Source organism: Carassius gibelio, chromosome A4 (genome assembly GCF_023724105.1).
Source record: "Carassius gibelio isolate Cgi1373 ecotype wild population from Czech Republic chromosome A4, carGib1.2-hapl.c, whole genome shotgun sequence".
NCBI lineage: Eukaryota > Metazoa > Chordata > Actinopteri > Cypriniformes > Cyprinidae > Carassius > Carassius gibelio.
Genome location: NC_068374.1, coordinates 31,869,426 through 31,895,497, shown reverse-complemented (window position 1 = coordinate 31,895,497; position 26,072 = coordinate 31,869,426). Strand labels below are relative to the sequence as shown.

Sequence of the window (26,072 nt, the reverse complement as noted above, 5' to 3'; positions counted from 1 at the left end):
AACAATATAATTCTTTGCTATCACTTCTTAACAATTTAACACATCCTTGCTGAATAAAAGTTTTAATTTCTTTTAGAAAAAGAATGAATAAAAATGTACTTTTGAACCGTAGTGTATATTTACATTTTCAATAAACGCTCTTATTTTTAACTTTTTATTCATCAAAGAATCCTGAAAAAAAAGTCACACGTTCCAAAAAAATATTAAGCAGCACAACAGTTTTCAGCACTGATAATAAATCAGCATATTAGAATGATTTCTGAAGGATCATGTGACAATGAAGACTGGAATAATGATGCTGAAATTTCAGCTTTGCATCACAGGAATATATTAGATTTTAATGTATATTAAAATAAAAAAATTTTTATTTTACTTCATAACAATATTTCACAATATTACATTTTTCCTGTATTTTTGAACAAATACTGTAAATGCAGCCTTGATGAGCAACAAGAAACCCCTGTAAAAAATATGAAGTCATTCTGATCCCAAACTTTTGAACGGTAATGTGTGTGCGTGTATGTGTGTGTATATATATATATATATATATATATATATATATATATATATATATATATATATACATATATATATATATATAGGTCCTAAAGTGGGGAACAATATTAATTATTATTTCTTGATAAATATATATTTATTCTGGTGTATGGTACAGTTTAGCTGAAGAAAAATGTTCTGGTGTATAAATGAAATAAACTGTATACATACATTTATATTACATATTTATATAATTTATATAAGTATTACTCATTTGTTCATTTTTTTATTTGTATTAGAATTAATAACAAGACTTTCCCATCGACATTTTTTCTTTAAATGCATGTGATGATTCTCAATAGCATAAATGTGCAACTTTTCAGCATTAAAAGCAACTTACTTAATACAACTACTTGTAATCAGTTTATCTAACCGGATGTATTTGCACATAGAGAAATTTAACAGTGCGTAGTAATAAAAGGTGTTTTACATGGGTGTGTTTAGCCCATTGAGCTTCACTGTCTTTTAACATGCTTTTCATTTACCCTTATATGGGAAATGGTATAAAACTCTTATTTTAACTGCCAAATATAAATCAGTGTGCTGGTTTTGCAAAGTCATACCTCGTGTTGTGATTGTGAAAGTCACTCATGTGCTCGATTCAAACACCCCCAGTCCCTGTAATTGGCACGCTCTAAAATAAGTGCTCAATAAACCACATCCTGTACGAACAAGAAATGGGTGCAAAAATCCCATGATAGATGGAATTTCCTGTATCTTTAACAATGTATGTGATGAGACCCAAAAGTGGAAGTTTATCAAAGAATGTGGTGGTGGCGGCTGCCGCTTCTTCATTTTTGTTTTTTATAGTTTTCCTTTTTGCCTTGTCACTTTGTTGCTGTAGACGCTAGTTTTGCCAACAGAATACGAGTACTGAAAATGCATTACTCAAGAACAGATAGAAAACCCCGCTCAAAAGATCTCCGTTTTACATTTGGCAAACACTTTTATCCAAATCAGTATTCAAACTAAACATTTTATTATTTCAAGCATTCCCTGGAAATTAAACCTATGCCAGTTGAGCTACATAAATGTTGCATAAATGTATTTTTTTTTAATATATAAACCGAGACATTTTAGTACCTTTCGGAGTAATTACATCTACTGCTTTTAGTAAACATTTTATTTATACTCAGAAAAGGATATTTTTGCCTTATGAAGTAACATTGAAATTATATATTGAAACATCTTCAACAAAATGACAAAACACAGTTTCAGCTATACAGACTGATATATTATACCCTTGATGTGTCTCACTTTAGATGTAGTTGTTAGATTTGTTTCTCGTTCTACATTTGTTATTGTTTCAGAAAGTGTTTCTTTGATAAACTAGCAAATCTGGTTAATACGTTTGTATTTATAGAAATATTGTTTAAATAAGACAATATAGCTCTGGTCTTTCATAACATATAATAGCATATGCATAAACATCCCTGGTTACCGGACATAAACGTCTCTGTAATATTTCTTTATCGTAAAAGCGTTGCAGAAGTAGCCGGCTTTGTGGAATAGTAATTGAGCGTGGCAGATGAAGTTGAATCAAAGATGGAAATTACCTGTGATTGTCGTCTGCAGGTGTATTTCTGTGAAGTCAGCGGTTGGTTGATCTCTTGCTATTACAGTTGGCCAGCAAGATCAGCAAGACTCGATCCAATATAAATCTTGATCTGTTTCCTCTTTTTTTTTTTTTTTTTTCGTCCATGGAACCGGGTGCAAATGGGAAGTCTCTACACTGATGTTTTGACAAACATCTTGAACCTAGAAAGTGAGATGTTATTCATTTATATTTTTTAATGCTCTTCCATAATTCAAAAGATTTCACGTTTTTTCTTGTTGTCGTGTTCAGCGTACAGTAACGTGTTAACATAATAAGTGTTCACTTATTAAACAAATCACAACTGATGGAGATTGTATGTTCTTAAATGAATAAATCTGTGTTGTGTTTTTCACAGATTTTCAAATGGCAATTTCATGGTGGATTGTGTCCTGACACCAGATGGTTGTGTAGACAGATCTCTGGTTTTAAAAAATATATATAATTGTCTTGACCAGTGAATTGTTTGTGGACATTTTTGAGTATTTGTTATCTATTGTTATTTTTCTGATTGTGTTGTTTTTCGTCTGTCTGTCAGAAAGAGAACACTAAACCACATAGTGTCCATATTAGTTAATATTTTGCCTGTAGTGATGACTCAAATGTCATATGAGTCATCATTAATAACATGACGTAGTTTTGTTGTCATATTAGAAATGTCCTTAGGGTTTGGAACAACTTTTGATGTTTAGAAAATTCTCTTATGGTCAACAAGGCTTGATGTATTTGACCAAAATACAGTAAAAACAGTATTATTATTGCAATTTAAGTTTTCTGTTTTAATATATTTTAAAATGTAATTTATTCCTGTGACGCAGAGTTGAATTTTCAAAGTCAGCCATTACTTCAGTTTTTAGTGCCACATGATTCTTCAGAAATCATTCTAATATGCTGCCTTTCTGCTCAACACATTTTCTTATTATTGATAATGTTGAAAATAGTCGTGCTGCTTAATATTTTTGTGAAAACTGATACTTTTTCCAGAATTCTTTAATTAATACTGTTCAAAAAGAACAGAATTTATTTTAAAACAGAAATATTTTGTAATATTATAAATGTCTTTACAGTCACTTTGTATCAGTTTAATAAATCCTTGCTGAATAAAAGTATTAATTACCATTAAAAACTTACAGACTTTTGCATTTTTATAACATTGTATTGGTTTTATATTGAATAATTTATTGGATATTATCCTCTGATTAAATTATATATATATATATATATATATATATATATATATATATATATATATATATATATGTGTGTGTGTGTGTGTGTGTGTGTGTGTGTGTGTGTGTGTGTGTGTGTGTGTGTGTGTGTGTGTATAAAGTTTTAACAAGGTGTTTGAAACCAGAGTACAAAACCAGTGAAAACACCATTTTACTTTGAATCAAAAACTTATAGTTAGAGATACTTCCCTTGTGACAACTAGCCCCATCGATATATTTTATGTGTGTGTGTGCGGTAATTGTGTCAAGAAATGAAAGATATGTTTGACTGGAGACAGGCATCTCTCTTTGGAGGATTTTAAGCAAGGAAAAAATTGTTCAAAGCAGAAAAAAAGAACTTGTTAAGCGTTTTAAGTGTCCCTTTACACCGCACACTCACCTCTATCCAAGAATTCCCTGTGTCCAAAAGTTTCTGGCGAGAACAAACTTCCCCCCACATCTTCAAAACCTGATCACTTTGCTTTATTCTGATCAGTGTGCTCCATGTTTCTTCTCTTGGTGTCAGGAGATAAAAAAGCAGGAGGGGTGCGAGGGTAGACGCTCACTTTTTTAGATGCCAATTGTATGTGTCTCTGTGGCTGCCTCACCTGTGTCTCTTTGATCATAGCTGAGCATGAAGTGGCGTTTGATTCCAGGGCTACTTTGACAGCTCGCAGGCTGGCTGAAGCCTCTCGGATGACTGGAGATCAGAGAAGACAGGCTGGAAAGCAGAAGTCCAGCTGAGAGAAGATCAGAAGAGGCACAACTTCAACCAGAGCTATTGTGAAGGAACGTAATGGCTTAGATAACTTTTTCCCCCATATCTTTTTTTTTTTTTTTCTGTGAAAACTTACTCTTCAGAATTTTGAATTGCCCACTTTAAGGTCTGTGGGGCTTTGTCTGGCTTTGACAAAAGAGACATGTTTTTCTTTCCGCCTTGTCCTGGAGAGCCTGATCTATTTAAACAGTGTCACTTCTGCTTCACGTTCTCTTGTTTTTAAACACTGCTGGTTGACTTGCTGTAGATGTACACACTACGAAGACAAAAACTAGCTTTAATAATTAAAACGTACAAACATGCCTTGTTCCTGTCTATAAATGTGTAAAACAGCTAGTCAATTGCTTCTGTAGACTTTATTAAATCTGCATTTGTCTTTTTGTTTTGCTTTATGCTTTTCTGTGAAAGTCTGTGTGTGTTAAGAATTTGCTAATTAAACTGTTAAAGTTGAATTAATGTTTTCTTAAATGTGTTAATTTAACTCATTTGTAAATCAGTCCAGTGCCCTCTGTGACCCTGCAAGGCATCCAGATGAGCCATGTGGTGTAAAGTCTCCCTCTGGTGGAGGATCTCCTGAACATCTTGCACTGCATTTTAGTTTAGATTTTAAAGGGACAGTTCACCCAAAAATGAAAATTACCCCCTTTGTAACCCTTCCGTTATGTGCAAATATTACCACTGATGTATGGGTTTATATTATTGACCCAAATATTTTAATAAATAATAAAAATTTTTTTGTTTTTGTTTTGTTTGTTTACTCAGACAGTCCCTTATGAAGAAAGTATTCATTAAATAGAATATATAAACTATCAATTATTTGTATGTTTAATTGTACTATAAATAGACTTGTCTGGAATCTCCCTTTTTGTTTCTTTCAAGGATCTTAATGACCACAGCTTTGAATTACTTTTTATGGTTGAGAGAGCAAACAATGTGTCATTCTAGAACTTGTAGATGGAGATGTCAAGTGGTCCAAGTACTGAGCCTTGAGGAACCTCAGTAGCAAGTTGTTGTGACTTAGAAACGTCACCCCTTTAAGATACCCTGAAGGATCTATCAGAGAGGTAGGACTTAAACACAGGAGTGTGGTTAGATCCCCCTCTTTCAGAGGATGGACAGGAGAATCTGGTGATTAACGGTGTCAAAAGCACCAACATACTCATTTTGGTTGCTTGATTATGGTAAAAAACATAATCACGATTATTTAACACTATTATGAGGCTGGCCACATGACTAAAACCTTATATGAATTATTTATTTAAAGATAGTGATATCAAATATGTATTTTCTCTAAATAAGGTTCCTATGACAACTACATTGTAGAGACCAGTGGAATTTCAAACAAACAAAAAGTCCTCAAAATTATTGAAAATAATTAAACTATCCGTAATAAAAAAATCAAAGGACATACAATAGAATAAAAAGATGCAAATGAAACACTTTAATGTGCTTTAATGCTTTAAAGTGTTTTAATGCAAGTCTCAAGCAGTGCGATTAATTTATTCACTATACTCTTTTTTTTTTTTTTTTTTTTTTAGTCTCATTTCAGTTTGGCTCTAATTTTGTATTTATTACAGTTTATATTAAAAGGTTCATGTAGCTGTGGTACAGCCTACTACATAAAGGAATAATCAAATGTGAATTAAAACCAAAAACATTTAATTTTTTGTTTCGTTAAACTACAAAGATCCTTCATTCAAAGTGCAGTGTATGATTTTGAATTAGTCTTTTGTTGTTTGACTTATAAGCACACAGTCGCAGACCTGGAGCAGGCAGTTTTAACCCCCTGTTGTTCCTTATGCGTCCAGTAGAGGGAGGAGCATACTCGGCCAAACTTCATTAAAAACCGTCCAGTGCATAGACATTGACTAATTTAGAATATATAAATTATAATATATAAAATATCTGTAAATATTTACTGTTGGTCTACATACAGCTGGATTAGTGTTTTTGACAAAATATTAGGCAACATTAACATTACACATTTAATTAGTGATTTAAAAAATGTATAATGCACATATTTGGATCAACTGGACAATGTAATGATACAGGATCTACTGTAAACTAATTATAGTCACTGTAGGTTTTCATAATATATACAGGAGTGAGAGTGGTATATATGTTGTTGTGAATTTATAAAGTTACATTCAAATATTAACCATATTTAGTCCATCAGACTTACGGACCAGCAATGAAATATTTTTTTTAATATTGATTAATGCTTTACTATTCTCTATTGGTTGTCATACAGCAACAGAACAGTGTATAAAGTATTTTATAAAGACACACAATTCAACCGTTTCTAAAATTCCAAAGGCCATTTAGAACATGCTTTTTACAACAAAATGAAAAGTGTCTCTTCTATAAAACCACAAAAACATTATTTTAAGAGCAATAGACTCACATTAAGGGTAAACTATTTGATATTTAAAACAATGCGAATCTGACATCATGCAGAGCACAGCTAACACATGAGACCTACCTCTGGGGGAAAAGTATACATCCATGGTGAATTTGATCTGGTCACTGTGGGTGTTGTCCAGAACTGAAGTCAGGTGAGAGTGGATTGCATCAATGTGCTCCTGACAGGTGCTGACTCTGAGGAATGCTTGGAAAAAGTGTAAAGCCACCTTGAAATCTTTTGCCCAATGCCTTGCCTTTCAAAAGAAAGAAAACATTTTAATTTGCTGACCCCCTTCCAAATACATCAACTCTAGTTAGAGACAATAAACAGGCAAATTCAAATGTTTCATTTCATTTCAATGTAGGCTATAAAGAATAGAAATGTGAATATTGCCATGTGGGAAATTTACTGAGGTGCTTATGAAAACAATGACAAAGCATGACTGATTGATTGCAGCACTGCAAAAAGATGCAGGATGGGTCCGTGTACTTGATGTCCAATGGATTTTCCTTTTGAACTTAGAAAACCAAAATCGTGAATCGAGCGTTCATTAATTTGTTTTAATATTGAAAGTAGAAAAATGAAGAAAAAAAAACCTGTCCCCTTCAATGACATTTAATGGGCTTTATGCAACACTTACTGGGTTTTAAGGGATACTTAAGAGAAATTCTAAGGTTTTATGACATTTCACCTAAAGAAACCCTTAAGTGTCACTAATTTTCAGCAACACCCTTAATTTTAAGGGAACCTTAAAGGGTTAGTAACCCTTTAAGAGCAAACTTAAGGGGAAATTACACTTAAGGTGTTTATGCAACCATGTTTTATGCAACTCTGCATACAACCAATGACCGTTAATAATAGGCCTACTTAATAATAATTAAATAAACTGAAAACATGGGGAAATGTATATGTGTATATATATATATATATATTACACACACACACACATTTACATGTAGTCATTTAGCAGACGCTTTTATCCAAAGTGACTTACAAATGTATATATAAACATATAATATATATGGATACTGCACAGAAGTCTGGGGTAATACATACTCTAGTAACACAAGATCTCTGTTTTTGTTATAGAAAAAAGCATTAAGGATTATCAACAAGACAGGCTACAGAGAACACACAAATAGTTTATTTGTAAATTCTGGACTTCTAAAATTCAAAGATTTGGTTGACTTGAAGATTTAGATTTTTATGTGGAAAGCTAAGCAGAGAGTTTTGCCTATGGTCTTACAAAATGTATTTTCTCTTGTAACAGAGGAAGATGGCCATAGAAGGCAATATTATTTTAAAACTCTTTTTGCACGTACTACACAGAAACAGATGTGTTTGTCTATTTACGGAGTTAAACTATGGAACACCTTGGACTATGAACTGAAGTGCTGCAAAAGTGCTTGTAAATGTAAGAATTTGTATAAGAAAAAAAATACAGGAATGTTACAAGAAAAATGATGATAATTAAGTGTAAAGATAGGTATTACTGAAAATACTTGGTGTTTGGGGTGAGGATTGGGGTTGATCCATTTATAAAGTAGCTGTTTTTTATTTTTATTTTATTTTTTTGATGTGCACAAATAAGCGACATGTACCATAAGATTTTCTTCTTCCTGTTTCGGTTTTATTTTTATTTTTTTATTCGTTGATGCACGTAATGAATGAATGAATGAAGTTATGTATGATTTGTGCAATAAATAAATAAATAAATAATTACATATAAGTCGCACTTATTTAGAAACAAGCACCAACAGAAAACATTACCGTCTACAGCCGCGAGAGAGCGCTCTATGTTTTCAGTGTATGCTACAGGAGCACTGAGCAGGCTGGAGACGGTAATGTTTTCTCTTGGTTCATGTCAAATTCATTTAGATAAATAAGTCGCACCTGACTATAAGTCGCAGGACCAGAAAAACTATGAAAAAAGTGCGAATTATAGTCCGGAAAATACGGTATATATAAATTTCCCCATGTTTTCCGGAGTTTATTTAAGTATTATTAAGTATAGGCCTTAAACATTTAATTTAAAAGTCTGTAAAAGTGACTCTGTGCTTCTTTGGGATGGCACAATCAAGCGACGTTCACTTGCAGAACGCAAACTTCTAGAAGCCACATCAATTTAAATTTAGACATTTAGCAGACGCTTATCCAAAAGCAACTTACAGTGCATTCAGGCTAACAGCTTTTACCTAACACTACAACACACAGTAATATGAAGTTATTAGGCTAATATAAATATGCTGGTTGTGAAATACTTTAACATTACAGGATTATGAGGCTTTACAGGATTTTTTACTCAATTTTCTTAAGTAGATTCAGTGATGTTTATTTTAAGTTTATGATTATTCAGTGCTGGTGCAGTTTCTGCCCATATTTTGCGAGTCTCTGCCTTCTTGCTGTTAACTGAGTGCAAATCAGATGTTAATAAACGCCACAGAGGAGATGAACTGTTTAATTAATTATTTTTGCATATATGCACTGCATGAATTTATTAGATACAGAAATACTCACCCGTGTGCTTCAGGCACAGTGCAACGCTTCGTTTTATTCGCACATTTCCTGGAGTTTCGTCATGTTCCAGGTGTTCTGACTCGCGTGCCACCTGATAACTGACTGCATAGTCTACTCAAGGACGTACACGCAGCGTGAACCACGTTCCTATTTCAAATATTAACAATAATAAACCCCTGACACTCTTGAAAACGGTAGTATTTATTTTAAAATAAACAACCACAAAACAGAGCGGAAATGCGTAATGTTCCAAAAAAAAAAAAAAAAAAAAAAAAAACGCGAGCGGCTCGAGTGTGACGTCACAGTGCAGAAGCCCTGCTCAAGATTCTAACGGCAGAGTGTAGTGAAGACTGATTCAACGGACTTAAACACTTCACATTCACGCTTTACACAGTTTTTGCAGATTATTCACATAATTATTCCTTACATTTATAAGCGCTCCTCATCCACCACCAGTTTACATTCATTGTCTCCATAATTATCAGTATAATCAGATTTTTGCCATATTCAAACGATGTCTACAAAAACTGAGCGCAGTGAATCTGAGAATGCGCCAGTCGCTCGAGCGGCCTGGGCTTCAGAAGAATCAAGTTTACAAAGAATCGACCTGATCCATGAAATAAAGGACAACAGTCCAGCAGGTGAGATGGAAATCACCAGCAGTCATCTCTGTTGTGTTATTTTGCTTCCCTCTGTCAAAACTTCAAGTTTCCCAGCAATATGAATTTAGATACAGTTATTAATGCAGTAGATACTTGAATTAATGAATATCGAGTCTTTTTCTCAGATCTATTGAACTGTCAGGAGTTAGTTGGAAATGGAATCAGAGGTGTTTGTCTCTAATAATTTGCTCTTCTTTATTCCAGACAAAGGGAAGAAGGGGAAAGCGAAAGCGGTGCATGTCTTCTTTCAGAAGCTGTGCGCGGCTGTGAAGCATCCGGACGAAGTGATGCATCTCTCAGCACAGACGGATGCTCATCTGAACGATCCTGAGGTGACTGCTGTCCCGGGTGCCTCGGCAGTTCCCGAACTGCTGTGTCTGCCGGGTCAGGTGTTTGAAGATCCGGAGTGTTCTTCCTGGATCAGAGAGCCAATGCTTCATCCAGATCCATCCGCTCTCAGTGAGTCACGATCACTTTATTTCAGTAATAACTTGACAATGACATTCGTTGAACGGTTTCTATGTTTAATTGTTTGTTCACATGTAATCTGTGATCAGAGATGTTTCTAATGGGTTGCTTTTCATTGGTTTTAGAAGAAACTAAGAAAGAAAGGAAGAAGAGAGCAGTGCCTGAGTTCTTCCGGAAAACATGTGAGGCTGTGAAGCAGCTCTTCCCCTGCTGCGACCAAGACAGAGCCCAGCCTCCTAAAGCAGAGCCAGATCTGGACCAATCTCAGCTTGTTCCGCCAGATCAGGACCATGTCTCTGCAGACCTCCAGTCATCTCCTGAGGAAGAAGCTCCCTCTGAGATCCAGGCCCTCGATGCAGTTCTGGCCAGTTCAGTGTCCGGGTCGGTGTCCGGGTCGGTGTCTGGTTCAGTGTCCAGTTCGGTATTGATCGAGTCAGAAACGGCTCTGGACACAGTGTTGCCTGATCCAGAAATCACCCTTACTCAAGGTGAGTCATTACAGCTTTATTTCCACTCAGTTAAATTCTCTTATGTTTTGTTATATTGTTCTGCAGTGCATCTGAAACAAAAATCTTGATCTGATGGTCCTTCAGCAATTTACAATCAGTGGAAGTCTCATACGTGTCCATCTTCTGTTTCTGTGTGTTTTCAGGATCCTTTGTGTCTTTATTTGAAGTGGGACATCTGATCACATCTGGGAACTTCAGCAAGGTCTATGAGGGAACACACGCATTCAGTGACAAAGTGAAGGTTGCTCTGAAGTCTATCCCCAAGCGCAAAACGGACCGCTATCTTGACATTGTAAGTTGGCTAAACCTGAAGAATATTTGGTGTTTTTATTTTTATTTTTTAAACACGGCTGGAACAGAAGACAGCAAACTAACGGTTGTTGTGTTTGTCTCTTCTCAGTCTGGACACTCAAAACCTGTCCTTGCTGAAGTGGCTCTGATGATGCGGGTGGGAGAAGCTCCCTCGTGCCCCAACATCTTGGAGCTACACCAGTGGCTGGAGGATGAGAGCAGCTTCACTCTCATTTTGGAGTACCCAGAACCCTGCAGGACCTTGGAGGATTACATCTTGTTCTCCGGCCCCATCAGTGAAGCACAAGCACGCTTGTTTATGCTTCAGGTGCTGCAAGCAGTCAAACACTGCCATGAGCGTGGAGTTTATCATGGTGATATACGCTCGAGGAACGTCCTGGTGACTCTCCACAGTCTGGAGCTCAAGCTCTTCGACTTCCGCTGCGCCCGTCTGATCAGCAGCGAGGGCTTTGAAAGCAGCCAATACCAAGGTGAGTCTCGCTGATGATCACGTGATGTTTTGTTGTTGATGGTGAAGCGTACAGAAGCACTGAATCTGTGTGTGTCTCTCACAGGATCAGAAGCATACACCCCTCATGAGGTCCTCGGCCAGTCCACATTCCACGCCGCAGCAGCAGACGTCTGGGCGCTGGCTGTTCTGCTCTTCGAGATCATACACAGATATTTGCCCTTCGATAGCTTTGATGCCATTCAGCATGGCTACGTCAGGATGGATCCCACCTTATCCACAGGTGAACACACAAACAGCTCCACGTGAGGCTTTTTTGATGATGTTTACTGTTCATGTCTGATGTGTGGAGACTAACCGTGCTCTCTCCCCCCGAAATCTTCCCAGCATGCCATGATCTGATCTTCCACTGCTTGAGCCGTAATCCAGCTCACCGGCTGACGCTCCAGCAGCTGGAAGAGCACCGCTGGATGAAAGCCTAGACTGGAAGAAGGCAGGGACCTGATGTGCATCAGACAGAGCAGAGCTGAGGAGTCTCAGGAAATGCAGCGAGACTCTGGAGCTCCAATATGATCCATCAGACATCAATCAGCTGCTCGAAACACAAAGAACCTCAAGACACTTCAGAACACTGCCTTCTTCCAGCATGCTATTTTAAATAATATCTCAGTACTTAAATGCAATTGAAGTGATGAATGAGTCTTTCTTATTGCATTACACTCATATTCTCTTTACTGTGATTAGAATAATATTTTATAATACATTTCATACAATAAAGTGCATCCATCTGCACAGACACGAGACAAGAAGTAGCACAACGGAAGTCCAAAACACTCGATCGTCACGTGATTCGGGTTAGGGGTTGAACGACTACTGATTTTTTTTAAAGTCGACTTTTATGTGCCGAAAGTCGAGTCGAAGTCGACTAGTCACTGATGATGTCATTAATGAACAAATAAGGGTGGAGCTGAGACACAAACCCCTTGTGCACAGCTATGGCATATGACACAGTGCAGATATAGTAGCACAATAAAGATTACATTTATATGATTGCATTAATGAGAGCTATCTCTCTAGTAGTAGTGAGGGATTTAGTTAAGAAATATATGCTTGAACTTTTCATTTTCTAAGATAATTTATTGAAAAATCACAGAACAGCGTTGACAGTACATTATAATTAAGATATTTAAGTCGTAATAACGAGATAACAACTCTGGTTATGTCGAGATAACGAGTAAATTAAGTCGTTATAACGAGAAAACAAGAAGAAAAAATAAAATAAAATAATGCATGCTCAAATAGTTCCAGGAAGTTCGTAGCGCATTGAGTTAGAGCGACAGAACTGCAGAAATGTACTTACTAATTCACTTACATCATTTATAAAATAATGTATACATTTGTAGTTGTATTGTATCAGTGTTGTTTTTAAAAGATTAAATTCGCTAATATTTGAGGATTAAAGTGGTCAGCTATCCTTACCTGCCTTGTTAAAAGGGGTAATGCTTTATTAAAGATCATTATTTTGTGTATTTGGTGTAACAGAATATGTTGTCATGCTTTAATGTTCTAAAAAACACTTCTTTTTTTTTTTCAAATATTGTACATTATTGTCATAGACAGTAAAATAAATTATAGTAGGTCCTCTTTGCCCCTCCTCTCTCAAGCGTGTTGTTTCCTACAAAGTCCCTCCTTCTGACAAGAACAGCTTCTCTGATTGGCCAACTGGCCCTGTGCATTGTGATTGGCCGATCACTGCAAACATTTGTTGGAAATGTAATGCCCCTTTCATAATCGTGAGCTTTATCTTTCAAAATAAATGACAGTCAATAAAAAGTTAATAATATTCTTAGTTTTACTATCAGTTCAAGCCTGAAAGGGAAACAGAGTGGTGTGACACATACGAGTTTCATCACTGTGTCTGTGTTTGCAGTACACAAGCCACAGACAGATAAGACAACTAACTGTTTGACCGTCTCTCTCTCTCTCACACACAAATACACACACACACACACATACATTACTTTTACAATATTTACTGTGCATACTGGATCCATAAAAACTTACCCAACGATCGTATTATTAGTGTCTAAAGATGTATTTAGATTTTTTCCGTATCGCATGAACAGCTCAAAGCAGCCAATGAGGCATCTAGGTATTAATTTCTGATTAAAAAGGCATGAATATGATGAAATGTCAGTGTAGTCAAGGATCAATATGTGAGCGGGAGGATAACTGCTAATTTACAAATTTTTTCTTATTTTTCCAGATGAAATGCTTCAAGTTGAGCCACTTTAAAAAAATATGAAAATGAAATTAAATGCATATGTTTATGTGCTATCCAACTTTATTATGTATCGTGTTACATTTGGTTTTGCAATAAAAGAGTAGAAACCTCTTGCACAGATGAGTTAATAAAGAACATCACTTTGGACATGATATAAATGAATATAGTGGTTCCTTCATTCAAAAGCTCATTTTACTGAAAATGTTTAATATTTGTTCTAAGCCAGGAGACTGGGACATTAAAAAAGCAAGCTTTGGCCAATGAAGAAAAAACATCTGTTCAAGGTGTGATATGCAGTTTTGTATAGCTGAAGCATAAAAACACTGCTTGTGTATAATAAGGACAAAAAGAAGCAATTTAACCGCTGATTTTCAGATCTTTTGCCACCAGCATGACTGTGACGGGGTGCAGCAATCCACGGTTCTCCTTAAAAGTCTTCAGTGCCTCCTCGCTGTACTTGGAGAAGTTGTACACTTCCCTAAAAGAGAAAAAAGGAGGTCAGCAAATGCAGTTTGAAAGGGCCTTGAGGAGCTCTGGATGCTTGAAAACAGAAGTTTGTATGGTTGCTCGCTGCAGCAAGGAAATTGCTAAACTCTTTGTAACATCCTGTTCCTTTTGCTCCATTTTTAACATGTCACCCCATTTTTGTTGTTGTTTTGTTCAAACTATGGACTTCTCAAAACAAATGAATGAATTTACTTGAAGAGGGGGCGAGTGAATTTCATTCTGCCCTGTTCAGTAGCCATCTTCAGCGCCAGGGGAACGGCTTCTTCCCAATGTGCCCTCACACAGATGCGCAACCACCTGCATAAACAAACAGTGTGACACCATCAAATACTGAAATATGTAATGATCAGACAACTAAAAAAAAAAAGAAAAAAAAAAGGGGTGCTTACCTGAAGCGGACCTCTGCGTTTTTAACACTGTTTAGCTGGTAGACCTCCTGCATCTTCTTCACATGAGACAGAGGAAGGGGTTCCTGATACAAGGCAGTATGCGAAGGAAACAGACAATAATATTTCAAGACTACTTCGGCTTTCAGTTCCTCTGTCTTTTGATCTGCACTGCTGAATGTGTTTGACTTAAATAGCTTTGTAACAACATACTGAGGTATTACAGACCAAACTAGATTTCTACATGAAATAGAAAATGTAAAATATAAAAATGTGATTGAATAGTTTAAAAAACATGATAATAAAAATCACATTTACATTATATATTTTTTTACTTGTGCAAAACTCACAAAGTGCTATGCAGTCTGTTCAAATAGAAAAATAGAACGAAAAATTTTATAATTAAAGATAAATATTAGATATTTAAATAAAATATCACATTTATTTAAAAAAGTTTAAACAGTTATGTAACAAGTGCTATGCGCTGAAAGAATTTTACAATAAAAAAATATAAATATACAAAATACGTAATTGTGAAAAAAAAAAATTGTGAATATTTAAATAAAATATAAATTAAATTATTTGTAAAATACCACATTTATATAAAAATGTGAACTGTTCTTGCTTATGCAAAATGAGATATCAATTTAAAAAAAAATACATATATCATACTTACATTACAAAATGTGAACAGTTCTTGCTTGACTCAATAAGTGCTATGAAATGACTAGGTCATTGCTAGGATGTCCATGCTGGTTGCTTACAGACCGCAAGACAAAACCCAAACAAGATATTGCAGTGTCTAGACATTACTTAGGTCCCTCCTTCAATTTTTCATCTGTTTTAACTTATTTAGTACCTCTTGGAGCAATAAGGCCATGAACTCAATGAGCTGAGGAGACTTGAGTTTCTTCACGTCTGCCTCAGTGAAACTTGCAAGGTCCTCTTCTTTTGCCTTAATAGAAAAAAAGGAAGCTTAAACGTATATTATTTCGAAAATCTTTAAAACTGTGAAAGGCTTTGTTGAGGTTTAACAGGAGGAAGACGCACTTTCACCCATCTTTGGCACAGAGCAATGCAGGCGTCTGCCATTGTGGTATCATACCTGTGCACAAAGAGGACAAGTTGAAATCAAATCACACAAACACACACACACACACAAAATCCAAATGCGTGCTCCAGTGCTCACTTTGGTTTGACCGGGGCCATTCCAGGAGTGTGCATCCATGCGTTCCAGTCCACTTTATTCAAGATGTCCACCTGAGAGAGACACAAACAGGGACAATTAGAAAGTAAATATAATAGAATTGTCTTTAGAGTTCTATCAGAATATTTGTTTGATCCCGTCATGAATGGTTCCAAATCATGAGACACATTCCACTAGCATCCTTTTTTTTGGCGACAAAAGCATGAGCTATGTCTATTCCTATATTAGTGGGCTTTATTTGGCATTTTGCATCCAAAAATTATTCATGTATATATACAAAGTACATAGTGCATTAGTTCTCACCTTGTCTTTGAAGTAAGAGAACAGATAGTTCTTCCATTCCTCCGTGTTTACAGTGCCATAGGCAAACATCTGAATGTAAGACTTCACGAATCCCATGAAGACCTCTATAATTAAAGGCAGAGAAACACTATTTTTCCTTTTATTGGTTTAGATATGTGTTCTATATTTTTTAAATGTATTTAATTATGATATTTTAATAATAATAATAATACTATTATTAACATACAGTCATTGCCTTGGTAAATATAATCAAAGGCGGCTGTGAAAATTCATCTGCATTGTTAATCCTTTTGATCTTTTATTTAATAGATTCACAAAAATGTATCCTTTCATTGGATAATAAGAATTTTAAATGAGGGGAAATATCATTATGAAATAAAGGTTTTTCTCTAATACACATTGGCAGCAATAAACGGCACCCTTTTATTCAATACTTCTTGAAACCTCCATTTGCCAGTTTAACAGCTCTAAATGTTCTCCTATAATGCCTGATGAGGTTAGAGAACACCTGACAAGAGATCAGAGACCATTCCTTCATCCAGAATCACTCCAGACCCTTCAGATTCCCATCTACAGTTCCATGATGCCGTGTGTCTAAACAAGATGTCCAGGACCTCCAGCAGAAATAAAGGCCCACAACATCAAAAATACAGCAGTATATTTCATTGTACACATGGCGTACTTTTTATCTCTGTTTTCACCAAACCCATCTTGAGTGTTTGCTGCTAAAAAGCTCTTTTTTTAGTTTCATCTGACCATAGAAGCCAGTCCCATTTGAAGTTCCAGTCGTGTCTGATAACTGAATATGCTTTAGTTTGTTTTTGGACGAGCTAGGAGACATTTTCTTCTAACCCTCTCAAACAACATGTGGTGATGTAGGTTCTGTTTGACCATTTTTTAAAAGGTTTTCTGAACCCGCAATTCTCCAGCTTTGAGAGCCACTCAAACTCTCCTTCTCACCGTGCATTAGGACGATATAGACGTCCTCTTCCAGGCAGTTTCGTAACATTTTCTCTCTTTTATTAATAATTCTTAATTATTGTCCTAATGCTGGAAATGGGAATTTTCACTGCTCAATTATCTTTTGCTGCAAATCAGAAATATATACTTTTTCTCATTGTGATGGATGATTAAGGGAATTTAGGCTTTGTTTTCCCTCCTCTATATTTCTGTGAAACAGGAAGTCATGGCTGGACAATTCCATGTTTATAATCACGCTGTAGTGCTCAAAATTGTGAATATAAATGGGAATAGACTTTTAATTTTTTTTATTTTAATATATTTTACTCATAAGAATTTCTAGGGGTGCCAATACTTGTGTCCAACGAGTATCTGAGAAAAATCTTTATTTCATAATGATATTTCCCCCCATTTTAAATTCTTATTATCCAATGAAAGGATAATTTTTGTTAATTTTTTTAATAAAAGATCAAAAGGATTAACAATGCAGATTAATTTTCACAGCCTTCTTTGATCATATTTACTAAGGGTGCTGATATTTTTGGCCATGAATGTATATACGATATTTTGTGCATATTGTTAATATTGTTTATTTATATTCCGTCATTCGAATTCTGTCATCATGGAAAAAATTATATGCCAGTTAATGGGTACTGTTCACTGTTTGGTTACCCACTTTCTTCTAATAATCTTCTTTTGTGCTAAACAGAAGAAAGAAACTGGTTTGGAGGTTTGGAATGTCATGAGGTTGAATAAATGATGACAACATTTTCATTTTTCACGATAAATCTTGACCTTTTACCTCTAGATCTACTTTTAGGAGTTTAAACTGGGAGAGGAGAAAGTATTTTGTGTGTACCTGGACCTCCCAACAGCTCCTCCAGATGATACAGAAGAGCAAACCCTTTCTCATAGGGCACAGAGGAGAATGCTTCATCCGTGTTCACCTCGTGCAAATTTGGGACCAGGTTTGTGAGCACATTATTTGCTCCGAACTGATTCACCTACAAAACAATACAATAGTGACTTGTTTTACCAGTAAACTGTATCAGGAAAAACAAAAAATAGATTGCATGATTTATGTTATTTTCAGAATAATCTGTTGTAATCATGCCCACAGCCAGCTATGAGGTCACCAAGGTTCGGGCCTGGGTACATTTTTAATGTTCAAAAATAAAATTTGTCCTCTAAATGACTAATCTGCTATTTAAAGCTCCTCATATGAGTGTCCGCGAGGCACTGACGGAGTGAACAAGGGGTTGAGGTAGAAGTGAGTGAGGGAACAGGCACAGCCGTGTTGCCAGATCTACTTATTATAAGTATTTTCTACTTAATTTGACACTTTAGGAAGTTAATATAGCGGGAAGTTGCAGTTTAGGGTTAGCAATATCTTAATCTTATTTTTTTTTTTTTTTAAAGTTTTGATTTGTTTTGCAATTTTGCAATATCTGGCAACACTGCAAAACCTTAAACTGATAATCAAAAGAACACATAAACAAGCTGACAGGCTACCACATTTGGTAAGGCAAACGAAAAAAAAAAAACACAAATCGTGATATTATCTGTCTGAAACGCTATCAAACCAGTAGCATAACACTAGTGCAGAGATCTTTAAAACAAGTATGTTACACAAAGTCATGCCAACAACATTCATAATGGCACTAGACAAAGTTATCATCTATATAGCAATGGTTATTACTGAAAACTATAACAGTAATAGTGCTATGTATTGTTGAATCAATAATAAATAACTGATGAAATTATATAACCCTAACCTACAGTAATGGTGCAATGTGATATAATTTATCTATGCTCATTCATGTCATCTACATGTCTGTCTCTTTTAAAGTGTTTAATGTATATGATGAGTTGTATGTGGGGTTATTATAGCACAATTCCTGACCATTTTTAAACCCGGCCATGGTTGTAGTTTCCTGTGAGAAACAGTTATGTGTGACTTACAGACTCTTGAAGTTCTTTCCACCCTCCGATGCCTTTAAACTGCCTGAGCTGTTCGCTCTCCATACACCTGGCGATCATTCTCTCGATGTACACCGTATGACCCTCATTCAACCTGCACTTGATTAAAAAAATCATGTCATAGAAAACAGGATCTTTCAAGCCGTTCTGAAATGAAGCAGTTCAACGTACAGTACTACTGAACAGTCAGATTATTACAACCAAAAGATGCCTCTTCTGCATATTTAGATCGGCATATTCAGGAATGATTGGCATATTGGGTCTGACCAGAAATGCTCCCAGGTCCTATTGGTCACCAGGTTCCCCGTCCAGCTGTGGGAGATTTCATGAGCAATGACCTGCAGCAAAACCAACAGCACATAGAGCATTCACATTAGTAGAAGATATGCATGTGATTTACAACAAATTAACCCCTTAACCTATAAATGAACCCCATTATACTAAAATGTTTCAATGCACAGATGACTTACGCCAGCGAGCGATTTGTCTCCAGCCTGAAAAACATGATGAAAGAAACCGTCAACAAACAGAAGTTATCAATTATTTCGTTTTAATAACTTTATCGCTGCTTTTTTAAAACTCTAGTTCGATGTGGTTGTGGCATGTTTCTGTTTATTATATAACAATAACAGAAACAAGTATATCTCATCAACACTGACAAAATTCAGGGTTATTACGCTTTCCGACCAATTAATTTAAACTTCCATGACCTCTCCAGTTAAACGAGAAATATTTAGCCAATGAAATATTTTATAATATACTGTACAATATATTGTATAATCTAATATAAATGCACACCACAGTTGCTTTTAAAAAGAAATGCAGTAAATACTGTAATATTGTAAAATATATTTAACCAAAGTCATTCAATCAGTCTTCAGTGTCACATGAAATTATTTTAATTTGCTGCTCAAGAAACATTTCTTATTATTATAAATGTTGAAAACACGGTTTCATACATTTGTGGAAACCATGCTACATTTTTTTCAGGACCGAGAATAGAAAGTTTAGATGAGCATCATTTATTACTTATCATTTCTTAAAGCATCACTGTCGCTTTTGATCAATTTTGATCAAAGCAGTCATTTATTTAAAAAGAATTTACTTGACTCCAAACATTTAAATAATAGCGTATATAAAGTTTTATCACATGTATCTATGTTTGTGCAGAATCTTCAAAGACAGCGATTGAAAACTTGTTACTTTCAGTCTTTAAATGTGGCTTTGCTTGAATGTGTGAATGCATCTACTAGTTGCAAAAGTCTGCATATCTATCTATGAAGAGGAGTTATACGGACCAGTACAGTAGGAGTGACATATGTAAGGCAGGGGTTCTCCATGCCCGCGTAAGGAAACGACGGAGGCAGCACCAGGAGATCATATTGGCCCCACACATACGGCCCAGCCAGACTCTCAGCAGTCTTCAACATGGTCTCAGTCTGATAAACAGAAGAAAACGGTTATCTGTCAGTCATATCAGATGACTAACAAATTCAAGTAAAGTGAGGTTACTGGTGTAAGACGTGATATTTATCACGCACCATCTCTAACATTCACAAGTGCTAAAAAAACACAGCTGATTGCAAAAAAAAAAAAAAAACGAAGACTCTAACCTCTGAAAACTCAAACGCTGCCTCATCTATAACCTCTTTCTCAGACCAAACTCTGGTTCGGGGGCTGATTTCCCTGTAAACCACAAACAACGATTATTCACACTTCATCTGGGAGGCATGCACATAAATCTTTAATGTTTGGAAAGATTACTTGCTTATGCTCATCTAAGCTGCATTTATTTAATTAAACGTGCAGTGAAAATAGTAATATTGTCACATGATTGCCTATTTGATGTTCAGCAATCATTTCCTATTATTTTCATATAGAGTGATACACTACCATACTAAGTTCTGTGCAAGATTTTTTTTTTTTTTTTTTTGAGAAATTAATACTTTAAGCAAGGACACATTAACTTGATCAAAAGCTTGACTTCCTTAAAAACATTACAAGTCTTACTGAACCCAAACTTTTGACCGGTCTTGTATATAAAATAATAATAATAATTAAACATTAATAATAACTTGACTCTAACGCTAGCTCTATCTAATCTATTTCTTTTCTATCTACTTTTTATTTATCAACAAAAAAGAGGAAAGAAGCATCTGCTAAATTATGAAATCTAAATGCTTCAATAAAAATCTTCTATATTTCAAACTTTTGACCAGAAGTGTACATGACCACTTTCCACACTTTTAGGCCCTTTGAATTAGAACAAGCTAATGTACTATGTACCTATGTACCTATGTAGCTATGTACCTTTCTATTTATAAAGACCTCTTTTGATTGGCTAACCTTTATAATTGTGTAATAAAGACAAGTGAACGAAAACTCACTTGCTTTCCAAAGCACCAACAACAATAGCAATGAGGTAAGATGGTATTGGGACCTGCAAGAAAGAAAAACATTCTCTTTCAATTTTGATAAACATTTTTATTTTGAAACCAACTTTCTATTAAAGAAGAGGATGTGACACGAACCGGCTGTCTGAAGCGATAGATGACTCGGCTGCTGTCGCTCGGATCTTGCTCCTGACCATCATGCAATGCACTCATCAATGCCACCAGCTCTTTGGGGACAGACACCTGAGACACAGAAAATGTGGAATTTAATTAGTAGTATTTTTCTATAAGTTTAGATAGTTTATATTGGCATGCACTTCACTGCTGCTTTGTTGGGTATATAATTAGTGCTTTGAGCTGCTCGTGCATGTCACCTGTGCATAGTAAGTGTGCTTCACTGATGGACTGTCCTGGCAAGGAATCATGGTCCTACAGTGAGTGGCCTGTTGCAAGCAGAAACAGTCAGAGTGAATGAAAAATAAAACATACAATAGTTTAAAATAAATTGAAAACCACTAATGTAAAAACCCAGGCTGGAAAGTTTTCAGCCACAAGCTGGTGTGATGTTCTCTCTAACAAGTCAAATGTGAGAAACATTTGTTTGCCAACATTTCAAATGCATAAAAGATGCCTCACGCTATTCCTCTTGTAATGTTAGTCAAGGTTTATTACACCAAAACATGTCAGTTTTCCAATAGTAATGCCGTTTTACTACTGTACCTTAAATACTTTTATATGTAAATGACCACTTATGATAGGCTAACCTCTTTGGACCAGACCAAAATGCACATTTGAGATCAAAATGCCATGGGAAAGGGTGGAAAGTTTTAGTGGTAAAAACTCATTGCAACATTCAAGCTCTAGATGGTCTGTCCGTGGTAAACAAGGGAAGCATAAGGACTTTGAAACATTGTGGTTAGTAATGCAAGACTGCACTTATGATAAAATTTCAATGAAACTGCACTCTAACCATGAGTCTTCACATGCATGCATGCTGTGTGGTTGTAGAAAGATGTGAAATGGAGACAAGTAGAAGTGGGGGATAAACTGTTACACACAATAAACTGATAAGAAGTTGAGGTCTTGTATGATTGTGATCTTGTAGTGCTGTGTCGTCACAAACGTTTAGAATTTGCATTTATTTTTAAGCCTTGATTCGATGGGATTTTAAAACCTAAAATATCTTATTGGCATCTTCTTGCACTTGAAAAATCAAATGCATATTTTTTTTTGTATCAAAAGGCCATCTTGGTGGGTATTCACATAAACGGTGTCGGTTATGTCTTTGGTGATCAAACAGCTGGAAGAAAATCTGATGCGTGTCAGCATAAATATCCAAAATCAAACAACCAAAGACAAATAAAAGTACACGCTGTTCTTAATTGAATCACTTGTGTAACTTTAAAAAACATACCTTTTTTATTTCATTTATACATTTTTATACCTCTTTTTTTTTCTTTTCATGTGATGCGTTATTCAATTTGCGTACTATTTCTTATTTCTGGTAGACAATTAGCACTTGAAGTTTTCAGTTAGGTCTGCTTCATTTTGCATCTCTGTTCTATTTTATTTATTTGTCTTGTTGTTTGTAATTAGGTTTGTGTGTGTGTGTGTGTGTGTGTGTATTCTTTTTTTCCCCTAATGGTGATTGTTTAGTTGTCATCAGTAAGCTTAAGAGTTTTTTTTTATCATTATTCTGGTCTAGTAGGTCTCATGACATCAAAATTGGTCATAAAAAAATATATATATATATATATATAGAGAGAGAGAGAGAGAGAGAGAGAGAGAGAGAGTTATTGTGAAATATACAATAAAATTGTAATATAAGATTTTGTTCATATCACCCATAATGTACCTGGCACTGGCTGAAAAGGAATGGATGTTTTTTCCCAACAGTCTGTGTTGGGGTCAACCACTGCAGTGCTGTAGCACTAGGAGACGTCTCGTATTCAATCTCCACAATCACATGCTGCCCACTAAAACACACATAGACAAATGCAATACAAGTTGCCAAAGATTAAAAACTTTGCATTGAAATTAAAGGCTGTCAGAGTTGATAAGAGATTATTTATATACGTTTTAAGTCGATTACAAAGCTGCAGCAGAGTTTCTGCTGACAATTTGCAGAAAATAAAAAATTATAATAAAATTATACGTATATGTATGTGTGCGTTATTTTATTTTGATTGAAGGGGAATTAAATTAAGTTTAATAAAAATAAAGCATTTTAGACAGAAACAGCAGGTCAGCTTGATGATGGATTCGTTTTTTAATAAACACACATCTTTCCACTTCATAAGGCATTAATTGATGGACTGGAGTGGTGTGGATTATTGTGATATTTTTATCAGCTGTTTCGACTCTGAATCTGATGGCACCCATTCACTGCAGAGGGTTCATTTGTGAACAAGTGATGTAATGCTAAATTTCTCCAAATTAGTTGTAATGAAGAAACAAACTCTTCTACATCTTGGATGTTCTGAGGGTGAGTACATTTTCAGCTAATTTAAAATTTTGGGTGAACTATCCCTTTAAATCGAATGCATTTTATTGCATGTTTGTATCAGTATAATATGATTTACATAATTTGATAAAAAAAATAATTAAATATTTTTTCCTTTGAGAACTTTTGTCAGATTTGGCTCACTACTGATAACTTTGCTTGCAAAACATAGCATAGCAACATTTGTATGCATGTTTCAAGATGCATTTATCTTGGCAGCGAATTACCATAAATAATTTAAGTGTTGGAAGCAAAAAAAAAAAACTGCTATATATTAGCACAGAAAAAGTTTGTGGTAGTACCGTTTGAGTTCAAAAGGCAGGGTGATCTCCAGAGGGGAGCCCATAAATTTATGCTTAGTCCCCAATACAAACTGCGCAGCCTGGCCATTTGCAGAAACCTTAAAGATCGTCAGGTTACTTGAGTCAAGAGTCTAGAAAAAATGGATCAAGAGAAAGAGAGAAGATCACATCACACCGTTCATATCACATCTTGTTAAAACTTCCCATTGAGGTTTTTGGCATATTTGTTTTCACTGCACACCTCTGAAATGCTAAATCTATTGCAGTTATGCACGTTTAGATTTATCTGCAGTCTTCTGACAAGCTCAGATATATATATATATATATATATATATATATATATATATATATATATATATATATATATATATATATACACAGTACAGACCAAAAGTTTGGAAACATTACTATTTTTAATGTTTTGAAAGAAGTTTCTTCTGCTCATCGAGCCTGCATTTATTTGATCAAAAATACAGAAAAAACAGTGATATTGTGAAATATTATTACAACTTAAAAAAATAATAGTTTTCTATTTGAATATACTTTAAAAAAAAAATTATTCCTGTGATGCAAAGCTGAATTTTCAGCATCATTACTCCAGTCTTCAGTGTCACATGTAACATCCAGTCTATCACATGATCATTTAGAAATCATTCTAATATTCTGATTTATTATGAGTGTTGGAAACAGTTCTGCTGTCTAATATATTTGATCAATAAAAGGTTAAAAAGAACTGCATTTATTAAAAAAAAAAAAAAACTCGAATAATATATATTCTAATAATATATTTTCTTTACTATCACTTTTTATCAATTTAACACATCCTTGCTGAATAAAAGTATTGATTTTATAAAAAAAATAATAATAATTACTGACCCCAAATTACTGACCAGTAGTGTATATTGTCATTGCAAAATATTTATATTTTAAAAACTTAGCTTCTTTTTTTTCTTTTTTCTTTTTTTACTTTTTATTCATCAAAGTATCCTAAAAAAGTATCACTTGTTCTGAAAATATATTAAGCAGCAGAACTGTTTCCAACTTTGATAATGAATCATCATATTAGAATGACTTCTAAAGGATCGTGTGATAATGATCCTAAAAGTTCAGCTTTGCATCACTGAAATAAATTATAATTTAAAGTATAATAAATTTAAAAACAATTATTTTAAATTGTAATAATATATAACAATATTACATTTTTTCTGTATTTTTGAACAAATAAATGCAGGCTTGATCAAAAATACAGAAAAAAAATGTAATATTGTGTGAGGTGAGGTGAAGTGATAAAGTCAAGCAAACACAATGACAGCTTTGATGAAGCAGATGAAAACTGTACCAGAGAAGAGAATTTATCCTCCAGAACTTCCAATGTCAGGCCGACTTTCCCTTTGAGCACGCGCTTGTCAAAGTCAACGTGGTAAATGAGATTTAAGTGCTTGGTAGCGCACTTGGATATAGAAGCGAAAGAGCTGGGGTCGGACGCAGAAGTCATGATTGAGGCAGAGTACATTCCGCTCGCGCTGCCAATGCATTTTAAACAGCACTCAGTCACGTGACACCGGCATTGTGAACGGCATCATGGGAGTTGTAGTTTTTCTTTCTTCTCTGTGCGAACGATGAATTACTGTCCTCTAGTGGTTTAGGGTGTCCGTACAACCTAATAAAGTTAGAAAAAAATCATACCTCTTCTGGTCTTCTGGGCCATTCAAAGTATGGTTTATAAATTACGGTAAGTAAATATTATAAATTAATATATATTTGTTTAATTGTTAAATACGACATGAAAATA

General features: G+C 35.0%; 2 protein-coding genes and 1 long non-coding RNA gene across 4 annotated transcripts; 1 reads left to right on the top strand and 2 right to left on the bottom strand.

Annotated features, from left to right (window-relative positions):
• Positions 1-2,225: 2,225 nt before the first annotated feature.
• On the bottom strand, positions 2,226-9,126 carry LOC127970401 (uncharacterized). Of its 2 annotated transcripts, XR_008156596.1 has the most exons (6): positions 9,057-9,126; positions 6,618-6,792; positions 4,212-4,391; positions 3,966-4,097; positions 3,758-3,872; positions 2,226-2,313 (listed from the first exon to the last, which is right to left on the bottom strand). It is a non-coding gene; the product is annotated as an uncharacterized LOC127970401 (long non-coding RNA). The 2 variants fall into 2 exon arrangements; XR_008156597.1 differs by lacking the exon at positions 4,212-4,391.
• Positions 9,127-9,369: 243 nt separating this feature from the next.
• LOC127970393 (serine/threonine-protein kinase pim-3-like) lies at positions 9,370-12,281 on the top strand. The gene is made up of 7 exons (XM_052572965.1): positions 9,370-9,697; positions 9,923-10,177; positions 10,312-10,674; positions 10,839-10,987; positions 11,096-11,477; positions 11,562-11,738; positions 11,843-12,281. Exons 1-7 carry the CDS (start codon positions 9,571-9,573, stop codon positions 11,935-11,937), a joined length of 1,548 nt encoding a protein of 515 aa, XP_052428925.1. The 5' UTR covers positions 9,370-9,570; the 3' UTR covers positions 11,938-12,281.
• A 1,500-nt stretch (positions 12,282-13,781) lies between these two features.
• On the bottom strand, positions 13,782-25,819 carry LOC127977404 (leukotriene A-4 hydrolase-like). Its single transcript, XM_052582309.1, has 19 exons — positions 25,620-25,819; positions 24,281-24,411; positions 23,331-23,451; positions 21,850-21,918; positions 21,614-21,718; positions 21,470-21,522; positions 20,696-20,768; positions 20,381-20,521; positions 19,553-19,576; positions 19,350-19,420; positions 19,065-19,176; positions 17,962-18,106; positions 16,143-16,246; positions 15,822-15,892; positions 15,683-15,737; positions 15,492-15,587; positions 14,636-14,718; positions 14,439-14,543; positions 13,782-14,217 (listed from the first exon to the last, which is right to left on the bottom strand). The coding sequence occupies exons 1-19, from the start codon at positions 25,791-25,793 to the stop codon at positions 14,097-14,099; spliced, it is 1,854 nt and encodes a 617-aa protein (XP_052438269.1). The 5' UTR covers positions 25,794-25,819; the 3' UTR covers positions 13,782-14,096.
• Positions 25,820-26,072: the final 253 nt, after the last annotated feature.